General features: G+C 38.6%; 1 protein-coding gene across 1 annotated transcript in view; it reads left to right on the forward strand.

The window, feature by feature from the left end:
* The first annotated feature begins 4,038 nt into the window (after positions 1–4,038).
* DYTN (dystrotelin) overlaps positions 4,039–13,489 on the forward strand; it is a 50,898-nt gene continuing 41,447 nt past the window's right edge. Inside the window, exons 1-2 of the mRNA XM_030851691.2 lie at positions 4,039–4,057; positions 12,836–12,910. Of these exons, the coding sequence (XP_030707551.1) occupies positions 4,039–4,057; positions 12,836–12,910 (94 nt within the window). The remainder of the gene's footprint in view (positions 4,058–12,835; positions 12,911–13,489) is intronic.

The raw sequence follows: 13,489 nt of genomic DNA on the forward strand, positions 1-13,489 counted from the left end.
CTTTTGTAAGGCTAAGTAATATTCCATTATATATATATGTCATATTTTCTTTATCCATTCATCCACTGTCAGACATTTAGGTTGCTTCCATATCTTGACTACTGTGAAGAATGTTGGAATGAACATAGGAGTGCAGATATAGCTTTGAGATACTGATTTTATTTCCTTTGGCTATATAGCCAGCAGTAGGATTGCTGGATGACATGATAGTTCTATTTTTAAATTTTTGATCCATCTCCATATTGTTTTCCATAATGGCAGCACAAATTTACATTCCCACCAACAGTTCACAAAGGTTCTCTTTTCTCTATTTCTTCTTGAGTCAATTTTAGTAACTTGATTTGTTAAAATTGTTCATCATATATGTAAATATGTATATAAAATTATCCTGTAATTTATGTAAAGGACTACCTAGACATTTTAGGGTATGATGTGTCAAGGCTCTTCTTTCTCTCTTGGAAGCTAGAGTCTTCAGATGCATGTGTAAAGAGCTATCAGATATTGAAGAGAAAACGGCTGCCTCACAAAACAGTACCCATGCACGATAAGGCACAGTCACCCAGTTTCTGGTTGGTGTGGAGTCTGTCTAAACCAGAGCAAGGTGCGATTGTATAGGGAGATTGAACCCTCTTCTCACCTGCTTCCTCAGGGTAGAGCTACTCCGTTTCAGAAGGTAAAGACAGTGTCAATTACAAAATTTTGATTTACAGAAATTACTGCCATACTAGTAAAAAATGTCCCCTTGTCAGTTACCTATAATGTTGTAAAATTGTAATAACTTGCTTTGATTTATAACCCAAAACATACTACGAAAAAGAAAAGAAACTCTTAATGAGATTAAGTCTATCTGAGCTTGAACCAGGAGGTGCAACAGTAATTAAAATTTTCCAGTTAAGAGAAGTAAGTGAAACCAAAACTGTCCTCGATCTTTCATCTCAGCTGTCCAAAATCAGCCAGGCTGAGAGCTCAGGACTATCAATTGCCCATTTGCTTAAATTACTTTCCAACAACCCCTAGTTCATTCTCATGTACTTAAACACTTGTCTACTTAATTATATCATTTTGCCTGGAACTTCAGACACCTTTTTTTTTTTAATGCGAAGTTTTTGACCCATGTATAATCAATGCCAGAGATATGCTCAAATCTCAACATGACAGCCTTCAGGAAAACATTCCAACCTCCCTCTATTGCCAATACCTCAGATATTATGTTATGTCTTGATGCAGATATAATGAAATACAAAACTTCTAAATATGTTCTCAACTTTGAGTCTGAGGCACTCAAACAGATACAGATTTCCTATGAGAAGGACTTTCTCTCTTCCTACATTGTCTTATCTCCTCCCAGAATATCAACAAAATTCATATAGAGAAAAACAAATGATACATTTTCCTCCCTCCACTTGATCCCATTTTTGCCCCATTACTAATCAACTTTCATTTTTAAAAATGTCCCAAGTTTCTGTTTTTAAGAAACCAGTAGTGTGATACTAATACTTTTCAAAAAGAAAGGGATACATTGGTTGTCGTTGGAGATCATACTGATTTTTCTCATGGTACATTCTGGAGCGGATTAGTGACCACTTATCATAATTGTTTTAGGAGCATCAATTGGGAGCATGGACCCAGATATTCTGGCTCTCAGGGAGTAATATACCTATACTTTGGGTTCCAGCCCTTTTGAATGACCTGTCTCCAGCCACCTGAAGGCATTGATGGTAAAGTTCTAATACATTTGGTTGATATGACTTTATTTTTTAAAAATAAAAACCTGGAAAAAAATAAAATAAAATAAAAGCCTGGGACTTCCCTGGTGATGCAGTGGTTAAGAATCTGCCTGCCAATGCAGGGGACACAAGTTCGAGCCCTGGTCCGGGAAGGTCCCACATGCGAGCAACTAAGCCTGTGCGCCACAACTACTGAGCCTGCACTCTAGAGCCGGTGAGCCACAACTACTGAAGCCCGCGTGCCTAGAGCCCATGCTCTGCAACAAGAGAAGCCACTGCAATGAAAAGCCCGCGCACCGCAATGAAAAGTAGCCCCTGCTCGCCGCAACTAGAGAAAGCCCGCATGCAGCAACGAAGACCCAACACAGCCAAAAATAAATAAATTTTACAATAAAAGATGGTAACTAGAAAAAAAATAAAAGTTTGTTAGGATAACAACAGGTTTATTTCTAATTTGAACTTTAAAAAATACATTTTCAGATTATACTTAGAACTTAAGAGGAAATGTGCATTCATAACAAATTATTATCCTTTTGAAGACTTGTATTATATTTGGTGTCTTTAAAAAATCTGTAATCGTACCTCTGTATTTCTAAAAGAATTAATAATCAAATGAATTAGATTCCATCCCTAGGTACTCTTACCTGGGATGGTTAGTAAGGTAGCTGTTCCCTGGGATGTGGAGTTCTTCATACTGTTTCTTAATCTCTATGGTAACCCTTGTTCTCAACAGCACCCAGAAGTTTTACTTGTCTCTCTCACACACGAAATCAATACTGAAATAGCCCTTTGAAACAGAGATGTAGGAGTAGTCTTAAATTATGCAGCATCTCTATTACTAATGAATGTACTTCTGTGAGCCCTTAAAAACAGTGCAGTTGCGATATCAGTTTTGTGTGTAGCTGCTGGACAGTCAGAACAAGACATCCACTCTCTATAGGAATGCCACATCTGGAAATCTGTTAGTACTCAACTTTTCCTTCTTCCAAAACTGCTGAGTAACCTCTACAGAATGTTTGACTAAACTGCTTCCCCAAGGAAACTAAGAAAGGTAAGTACCTGGAGTGGAGGCAGATAGATTGTATCTCCAGGTGCACTGTTGACAGGATGGGAGACTGGACCCTTCTGCACCTACCTGGGGACTTCAGGAAGGGCTCGGGGAAGCGTTTCTACACCAGGAAGAATTCTAACCTGATTGCCCTTGCTACAGCTTTTCAAAACAAATCTTACTTGAATATATTTGGAACCTTCCTGGTTTGGGGCAAGTCTGGTATTTTCACTATTGCTATCATATTTTTAAAGAACTAATATAATCAATTTTGTTTTAGTTTCTCTCTTTGTAAAATGTTGCTTATGTGCCCAACAATTTGTGCCTTAATTAATATACTCATTAGAAGATGAGGAAAAGTCCTACCTAAACTTAATTACCATGTAATTTTTAAAAGCAGTTTTCAACTATCCATATTAAGAAATGTCATTCTTAGAAATGTGTTAAGGTTTTATTATAGCATAACCCATTCTTTTTGTTGAAAGCAAACTGGATTGTATACACACACAGACACACAGAAATACACAGATGTATGTGATAAGGTGTTCAAATGGATAGTATTTTTCAGATACTTAGTATGTAGAATGATTCACTGTAGTGCTATTAGAAATTCAAGCACTGAGAGCTTCAAATTTTGTCCTTCAAAATTCAAGTAAGGGCTTCCCTGGTGGCGCAGTGGTTGAGAGTCCGCCTGCCGATGCAGGGGACACGGGTTCATGCCCCGGTCCGGGAGGATCCCGCATGTCACGGAGCGGCTGGGCCCGTGGGCCATGGCCGCTGAGCCTGCGTGTCCGGAGCCTGTGCTCTGCGACGCGAGAGACCACAGCGGTGAGAGGTCCGCGTACCACAAAAAAAAAAAAAAAAAAAAATTCAAGTAAATTTCCATTCTCTTGAAATGAGAGTTCAGTCCACTCTTAAAATTATAATGCCTCAAAAGTTCTAAGTATTCACCGTATTAGTTTCAGGAGTTTGTTTCCAGCTTCCCTAGAGAAGTGACCAGTATAAGAAGCTTCTCCCTGCTTTCCTTATTTTATACCCTCCCAGGAGTTTTTAGTCTCTCTGAACACCTTGTAGTCATCGTCCCACGGGTGAAATGACTTTGCTTAGTTGCCTTTTTGCTCCCCACCCAGCAGTTAGGACCACTGGCCTAAAATATCTCTGATACATCTGGCAATTCCACTGCAAAATCTCCTGCTTAAAATATTGGTTCATTTCCAGTTACAAGGACCTTCTTGCCATCTGTTATTCCAAGAAATTCCTAAAATGGACCCAGATAAACAAGGTAAGTATTACTGTTAAGTTTTTGAGCACAGTTTGCAAACAAAAAACTCAGGCACAGACGTTGTATTTTCAGACTTCCGAGTTGCAGAGGAGTGACATTTGGCAAATGGCTGGCTGAAAAAGAAACTAATGGATGATTGAAAAGACTTTCTCCGTTTTCTAAACAGAAATTCATAACATATTGACGAATATTTGGTCTGTTGTCCCCAAAGCACCAAAAAAAAATTTAACAAAAGACTTGATCTCAATATAATTGCACTTTAAATTGCTATTCAAAGACACAAAAAGTGGCTTACCTTATTTACGTATATCTTCATAGTTTACTGCTAAAATGACATCACTGTAGATATTTTAATGTCAGGGGTAAGTTCACTGTACTATTTGAGGCCAAAGTTGAGAGAAAAGTCTCACAGCTGTTATTATATGACTATTTGATAAATGGATAGAGGGAAACTAATTTCCTTTTCTTCCAGCATCTCTGAATGCTAGGGTAGGCCCAGGACTGGCTTGTGATATTTTTATTGTTGGACCTAGTGGCAGCCTTATTCCCCTAGCTGAGATCTAGATTGTTAACTTGGCTTGTTTTATATAAAATTCTGTACTATCTCAAGTTATTTATCTAAAACAACATTCGGAATGATTCCAATTATCTTTGGGTTTCCCAGTATTGGGCCTTCATATTAGTAAGCTTAACACAAAGCAGTAGATAATCCATTCAAAGCCCCCTTTTTTCCCTAAGGAGTGTTTCTTAAATGTAGTGTGTGTGCATCAGAATCATTTAGAGGGTTTGTTAAAATGCTGGGCTCCACCTCCAGGGTTTGTGACTCAGTAGGTCCAGGGTGGGGACCAAGGACATGAATTTCTAACAAGTTCCCAGGCCATGCTGATGCTGCCCACTTAGGACGACTGGCCTAAAATATCTCTTTCTGGATCATCGAACTAGATGATGGGCTGTTGAAAGAAATTTTATTACGTTCTTAGTATCTGTAGAAAATGACACATATTGATTTGGCTAAGTAAAAATATGAATCGTTTAAAGCAAAACAAGGTTCCCAGTTAAATTGCTTCCATGAACAAGACCATATGTAGCTTTGAAGCTTATATTATTGTTTTTTTGAACATCTCAAATTACTTTGTTTATAGCTTTGGGTCTGATACATCCAGCAGTTGCTTCCTTTCTTGAGTCTTCTCTTACCAGCAGGAGAAAAAAAAAAAGCCTTCAGGAAGCAGGGCTGCTGGTGAATCACCTGGGATACCCATTCGTTTTCCCCAAGTACTATATCACAGCTTGCCATGTTATGCTGCATAACTTCATCAGATGACACTGCAAAACATAACTTGACAGGAGTGTGATGGGCCAGATGGTAGAGCAGCCACAGAATTACTCTTCCACCAACAGCAGCATCTGGGAACCTGCAGACTCCCTAGCTTGCTGATTCCGTGTTCATTTGGTGCATCTGAGCGGAACCAGGGCACACAAATTGGCCAGTTTCCAGAAGGAAAAACAATGCCGGGCATTACATTTTTGTAAATCATTTCCACACTATTGTGGCTACTCTCCACGTGTTCTCCTTCTCCAGACTTAGGGCAGAGGTATGACTTTTCCGCTACTCTAACATTGGACTCTTATCTGAAAACTAAGTGTTTTTAAAACATAAGGAAATAGTAAACAACAAAAGAGAGTAAATTGTAGGTCTCTGATATGGTTATACCTGTTCAAAAAAGAATAACAAAATATAGAGGGTTTTTAAATAAGCTTTCTTGTTTAATGACACTTTCAGGCACAGCCCACGTTCCCCTCAGGTAGGTGTCTTTGACTCATGATCATATATTGATCATTGAATCAACGTATATTTAGGGAGAGGCCAGGGCTATGCTCTAAGGTCTCAAGGGTGGGTCTGACTTGGTTCAGCGCCGTAACGCCCTGAGTGGCTTAGCACAGTGCCTGGCCCTCAATGTCCATGTGTGGAACAGCCATGACTTCACGCCACAACACTCAAGGGCAAGAAACAGCCTTTTCCAAACCAAAAGCTAGTCACTGTCACTTGGTATGAAATTTAGACTAAGTTAAGTTTGGGAAGCAGCCGTCCTGAGACAGACAGAAACCATTTCAGGTTTTTCCTGAACATCTGGTCTGAAGTGTTCAGAATATCTGGTCTGAAGTACCATCGTGGCTGCCACTCTGCTCTTTGCCTTTGGCTTTGGGGTCCACTTGAAGACAGGGGACTCCTTGTCAAGACTGGACACAGAAATCCTTGCCAAGCCTAGTGTCTGGTCTCCCTAGTTACACAACGCAGCCATTCCCTCCACCCGCGGAACTGCGAGTAAGGGACGCCCCGGAATCAGCCCTCAAACTTGAAGCCCAGTTAGGCATCTCCCACTTTCCTGTCCAGGTATCAGCGTCTCTCCTGCTCTAGGGAAAAGAGAGTCATAGCTAGAACAACACTAAAATCAAGATTGGTTTTCAAAGGCAACTGAGAATCCAGAATGTCTGTATGTATATGAGTCAGGGAGGAGGGGCCGGGACAGAGGATGAAGTTGAGGTTCAGGCAGTGAGGGGTCCAGGTGTTATTTGCCACAGCAGAGCCCCTTTCAGAGGGAACCTGCTCTTCTGGCCATCCAGCATCTGGTCACGTTTCTTCTGCTGAACCAGTGCACCTGCTTTGGAAGAACAACTTCCCCCTGATTTTAGTCCATGAAATTCTAGTAGTGTTGATCCCAACTCTCCCATTTCCATGGATGGCATTGATTCTTTGATGGGGCCTTTCATACCAAAGCCTGAGTGGGTTGAATTCAGGGTGGTCCCTGAAACACTGACCCCTTAAAAGGTGGTAAGTCTCCCAAAGGAGTAAAAAGAGCTTAGACCTTGGAACATACACAGAAATGGACATGGAAACATTGCCTTTTCATTCTTTAAATTCCCCCACTGCTGCAAGAACAAGTAAGAAATTAATATCACCATAAATTATCCTGCCACATATGTTTGAATCAATGAAATCCCCCCATCAATCCCTTGTTTTGTTTTGTTCAGGGCCTGCTTAGCAAAGGCTAAGGAGCCTGCTGTGTTTCTAGTCACAAGCACTTCTCCAGCACACAAACCATTTACTCCCAGTTGCCTGAGTTTTATGGTAATCAGCTGACAATAAATTTGAAAATAGCTTTATTTTCCTCAAGGCATCTTCCCTTCAGCATAATAAATACAAGTAAGTCCTGGGCTCAAAGCTTGTTTGCATGTGAAACCTTGCTTCCAAGTGACTATTATGGGTATAAAGTCTATTTAATTGAAATTTGTTATCACAAGAAATATTAGAGATGCAACGTTGCTTGGCAGTTCTTTCCAAAGTGTGTGACTGGTTTCCTCTCTCACTGCCTGCTGTAACAATACCATATCTTTACGATTCCTCAAGTTTTCTGCTCTACCATCTCTTCCTAATTCTGAGTGAACTTGTCCCCAACTTCATAAAGAAAACAGAAACCCTCAGACATGCCTTCTTTCCCACACCCACCATCATATCCTTTTATTCTTCCTCTCAGGGAATGAGGGGATGTCCTCTCAGGGGCTTCTTGCCAAAGCTAATTCCTTCACCTGTACATCTTCCCCCATCCATTGCCTCTACCTCAGAGATTGTATCAGTTAGCTACATTTCAGTTACTTGTAAGAGAGAACTTAGCTCAAAGAGGCTTTATTACCTTATATAATTAATTACCTTAGGGAGGACTAGCTTGCTCTGAGCCCAGACAATGTCAGTAGGACATGGTTTCTCTCCATCTCCAAGTTCATCTCTACTCTCCTTCGTGTGTTGGTTTCATGCTCAAGCTACACATCCCAACAGGAGAGTAACTGCTGCTCCCAGCTATGATTCCAATTTCAAGTCCAACAGGAAAAAATAAGTCTTCTTCCCTGATAACTTGAACAAAGAGTCCTTGATCCAAATTTCATTGGTATATTCTTTGCCTGACTTTGGTTATGAGTCCACATCTGGGGAGGGCAATTATGCTCTCATTGATCGTGTAGGCCTGGGCCACATGTCCTCCATGGAAATAGGAGAATTCGAATGAACCCAGCTAGAATTTCACGGACTAAGTTCAGGGGAAGGTGGTTCACCAGAAGAAATGTGAATGGATGTTGGGTGGCTATGGGAACATGTTGTCCTCTGAGACAGACTTTGCTATATCAAGTACCTCCTGGAACCCTACTTCCTGGACCCTCAACCTCATCCTCTCTCCTGACCCCTCCTCCATGACCCATACATACATTTTAGAATCTCTCCTGCCTTTGAAAGTTAGTTTTGATTTTGTGTGCTTTTCTAGCGATGGCCCTCTTTTCTTCCCTTCAGATTAAGGATCTTGAAAGAGTTGTCTGCTTTTGTGTTTTTTTATTTACCTTACATTCATTGACCAATCCTGTGTAATTTGATAAGGGCCCCCATATCCCCATAAAAGTGCTCTTATGAAGGCTTTAATAGTCAAGTTAATCAAAAACAGAGACTAATTTTTAGCACATAGTTGATCTCCTTGTGGCTTCCACATACTGAATTATTGGCTTGTCTCTACTTTCTGAAACTCACCTTCCTTGGCCTTTGTACCATTGCTGTCTCCTGGTTTCTTTGGCTTTCCCTTCTTCTTCTTCTTCTTCTTAGGTTTCTCTTTCTCCTCTGGTACTTAAATGATTATGTTTCTCAGGCGTACTGTTACTTAGCCTAATTTTCTCTTCACTTAAAGCACTCTTCTTAGGCAACCTAGTAGATGGACATGGTTTTGCCCACAGTCAACACTAATGACTCCTAAATATCTATCCCATCCTAAATAGCAACCCTGACCCCCAGATACAGAATGAAAAATTGAGTCCTGTTCAACATCCTGAGCAGCTCCCCCTCCCAGCCAGTATTCTCTAAAACTGAGCTCTCAGTCTGGTAGCCACTAGCCACATGTGGCGATAGAGCACTTGAAATATGGCTAGTCCAAATTGAGATGTGCTGCAAGTGTAAAAAGGATACTGAATTTTGAAGACAATAAGAACAGAAAATGTTTTATTAATAATTTTTATGTTGGTTACATATTAAATAATCTGATAGATTAAATGAAATAAATCATTAAAATTAATTTCACCTGTTTCTTCTTACTTTTTAAAATGTAGCTGCTAGAAATTTAAGGTGACATATTTGAATCATACTGTATTTCTCTATTGGACAGCAATACTCTAAAAATTTCTCATGGCTACTCCCTCCATGCTGGGAAATCTCTTTAAACTTCTCCTTTTCATCACCATGTGGAACCCTCTGGCTCTAGTCCAGCATTCCCAGTTTCTGACCTGTTGCCTTTCACCTGGACTCTGCTTGATCCACAAGCCTTCTCAGAAAGATACCTTGACCAATATGTCTGCCTATTCTCTCAGGTCACCTTAGCTCCAGGATTTGCAGTCCAAGGACCATGCCCTCCAACTCCCTGTACTCCAAGCCCAAGTTTCTGGGGACAAGTCCCAGTTCCAGAATCCTGGACTCCCAAGTGTCTGGGAGGTAGTTTCAACTGCCTATTGGACATCTCCATTCAGATATCTTACAGAAACCTCAAACTCAGATGTTGAAAATGAATTCCCATTCCACCTCTATGCACAAACTTTATCCTCCCCCATTATTTCCTACACTTGGTCTCCTTCCCACATCCAATCAGCCACCAATCCCTGTCAATTTCCCTAGAAAATTGTGCCTCATATCTCCCCCCAATTTTCTCTCCCCAGTACCATTCAGATCACTATCATGTTATAGAAAGTAAAAAATTAAACCCCCCCCATGATGTACTCTTGTACCCAGATAAACAGAAGTTTGATATATAACCTTTCCTACTGTGTTTATTGTGTTCTTTCTTGCTATTAGTTTTTATCATTTACAAAAATAGGACCATACTAAGTTATAGACACATTGCTGTGGATTTGGGCTTATAATCATGCTTTAAAACATCTTTCAACCTCAAGATTGACAAAAATTTCTTCTTTTAATTGTCTTAGAGTTTTAAGGATTCATGTTTAACTCTGTAATACATCCTGGTGTTATTTTTGTTTATGATCTGAACTAAAGTACCTATATTATATTTTTCTAAATAGTTATTCATCCAATGGCCCCAACACTATTTATTAAATAATCTATAATTTCCTCATTGATATAAACCACCAATATAAAGGGAAGTTGTTGATTCTCACTGAGTTAAAACATCATCTTTATCATATGCTAAAACCCTATGTATACATAGGTCAGTTTCTGATTTTGTCCTGTTCCATTACTCTACCTGTTCCTGAAATAAGCACACATTGCATTTATTCTTACAGATTAATTTTATATTATTTTGTCAAGTTCAAAATGGTAGTGGAATTTGGGTTGGAATTGCTTTAAATTTATAGGGGAGAATTCGTATCCTTATGCTATTGAACATTCCTAATCCAGGAATATCCAGTAATGGAGGAAATAGATCTCTCCATTTATTCATATTATCTTTAATATAGCTTTCAATAAAGCTTTATAAGGTCTTACACATTGTTTTGTTTACTTTAAGCATTTTTGAGATGTTAAAAATTACCTGTTGTAACTGATTATTCTTGGTATAAAGCAGTGGTACTCAAAGTATAGTTCCTGGACCAAAAGCATGAGCATCGCCTGGGATTAGAAATGAAATACCCAGGCCCCCCCACCCAGACTCTGGGGGTAAGCTCTGCAACCTGATGCAAGATAAAGCTTGAAAACCACTGATATAAAGGAAAGTTATTGATTCTCATACAATTGTCCTAAATCCAGCCAACTTGCAGATGATCCTCATGAATTATCTGGATAGAGAGGCAATCAGAACATCTGTACATCTCTTCCTTCCTAAAATTTATAACTCTTACTTTTATTTGTTTTTGTAGATTAGAATTCCAAAACAGGGACAGCAAATAAGTTCCAATTCTATTATTATATGCCAGCTCCAATGGACTCATACTGACATCCTGGAGGGCTATCCTTCAAGGTCTATCAAGGAGATTCCGCCCTATCTGGCACAGTGTGGAGGGGACAGGGGTGGTCCTGATGCCCTGTATTTTATTTCTCTGCTTCAGACTAGAGTTGGATCACAGTGGTGAAAAGGGGGATGGGGGTGATTTTTTCCTGACTTTAACAGGGATGTCTTTTGTCTATCTCACTTTTATATGAAATTTGCCTTTTATTTCTGACATTTTAAGGATGTTTCCTCTCTTCCTAGATCATGTACCAGTTTTTAAAAAATCAGAATGGCTGATGAATTTTACCAATGCATTTTGAGAATCCACTGGTTCAGTAACTTTTTTCCTTCCCTTAATATATCAATTAACTGTTGAACAAATTTTAAATTCCTGAAATAAATCTTTCCATATCATGGAACATAATTCTTTAATATGTTCTTGAAAATGTTTGTTAATATATTATGTTTTATCTTTGATTTCATCTTAAATAAGATTTGTTTATATTTATATATCTGATTTAGATGGTATTTAGATGAGACTTCAAACTTTAGACTTTTGAGTTGATGCTGAAACCGTCCCATATTGGACAATTTTCCTTGGCCAATTAGACCAATTTCCTTCAAAGTCTGAAATCAGAATTTAACTAGTTTCTCTCAGCAATAACAATATTTTCAATAAAACTTTATCAAATGTTGGTATTACAGTTATGTTAGCCTCCTAAGCTAAACTGGGAAGTTTTCTGAGTTTTTCCAGTTTTTAGAAGAGTTGAGTAACAGGGATTCCCCTATCCCTTGAAAGTTTAAAGGAATTTGCCTGCAAAACTATCTCTGCTTATGGTTGTTTATCTTTGATGACTGTTTTTCCTCGTCAAAAAGTCTTCTATAGTAATTAGTCTTTCAACTTTTTTTTCATATGTTTTGATCATTTCTATTTTCTATTACATATACATTTTCTATTACATATACAAATGTACAGGGCATTTGTATATTACATATACATTTTCTATTACCTAGATATGGCTCCAGAGCTTTCTCTTCTCTTCTCCTCTTCTCTTCTCCACACTGTGAAAGGGGTGAATACATACTCAGTGCCTAGTAAGTGCTCAGAAATGCTAGCCACTGATGTAGTGATGTTGGTGGTGGGTAAAAGAAGGTATATTAATAATTTTTTTCTGATTATAAAAATAACATGTGCTCTTTATAGAAAATTTAGGTAATATTGACAAGTAGGAAGAAAATAACTAAGAATTCGAGCACTCAAAGATATCCACTGTTAACAATCTGATGAATGACACTAGAAATTAAGCTCCACGTGGCAAGAATTTTTATCTGTTTTGTTAGTTGCTATATTTCAAGAGCCTGGAATCATGCCAGGGCCATATAGTAAGAGCTCAATAAAAATCTGCTGAATGAATGGATGGATAGTCATTTTCATAGACGCATAAGTATGTGTGTACATATGACTAGAATATATTAACAAACTGAATTTATATTCTACAGATAGTTTTTTGTCTTATTGTTTCATAGGCTATTTCATTTTTATATAAAAAGTGCACAGCTTCATGGAGGAGTCTTCTCACTGGGGGATTCCTTAGTCTGGTGGGCTCAGAGGAGGCTCTCTATGGTCACCTGCAGCCTAGGATAGCGTAGTCCATTATTATTTGTTCCCAGGTAGGAAAGAGAGCTCTAGAACTTGATTTCCTCACCTGCAAAATAAAGTAGGGCTACATGCTCTCTAGGATTTCCTTCTAGGTTACGGGATTTATCTAATGAGACAGTCCTTTATCTATGATATTTCATGTTTTCTTTACAGATGCTCTTAATAGTATTGAGAATTCCATTTATAGAACAGCCTTCAAATTACGATCAGTGCAAACCTTGTGCCAATGTAAGTACAGGTTCTCTTGAAATACTTGAAATAATCTGACCCTGATGTGTAATGTAAAATTCATAGAAAACCAAAAACTCTGCCCATGTGAGTGACTGTTGGATCTGGAAGGTTGGACCTGTGCATCTACCCTACTTGTAACAGAGAAGATGGAGTGTGGAAGATACACCTGTGTTCCACCCACATGTAGCTTCGCTGACTGACAATAGACAATAATTCATGGATGAGGATTTTAATTCTTTAAAAAAATGTTCCTACTTGGTTTCTGCAAATTTTTTGTTTGTTTAGTTCCTTTTCAGGATACCAATATTGATGCAAAATAAAATCACAAAATAAGTTAGTTTAATATAACTTGTAGATTCAAATATAAACATTTCTAAATTCCTTCTACTACTTAAGACTTGCATTTTTAAGTTGTACCCCCATCTCTTTCTGAACCTGCAAAAGTAAGTTCAGATGAATAATCCTCAGGCCATAAAGTTTAAAAATCGCTTGAGAATTTCATGAGAACTACTCTTTTGCATTAAATTTTATCTGATTGAATGCCATGGTTTCTTTTCCTATACCGTTATCTAGGTA

This window comes from Globicephala melas, chromosome 7, assembly GCF_963455315.2.
Source record: "Globicephala melas chromosome 7, mGloMel1.2, whole genome shotgun sequence".
Classification (NCBI taxonomy): Eukaryota; Metazoa; Chordata; class Mammalia; order Artiodactyla; family Delphinidae; genus Globicephala; species Globicephala melas.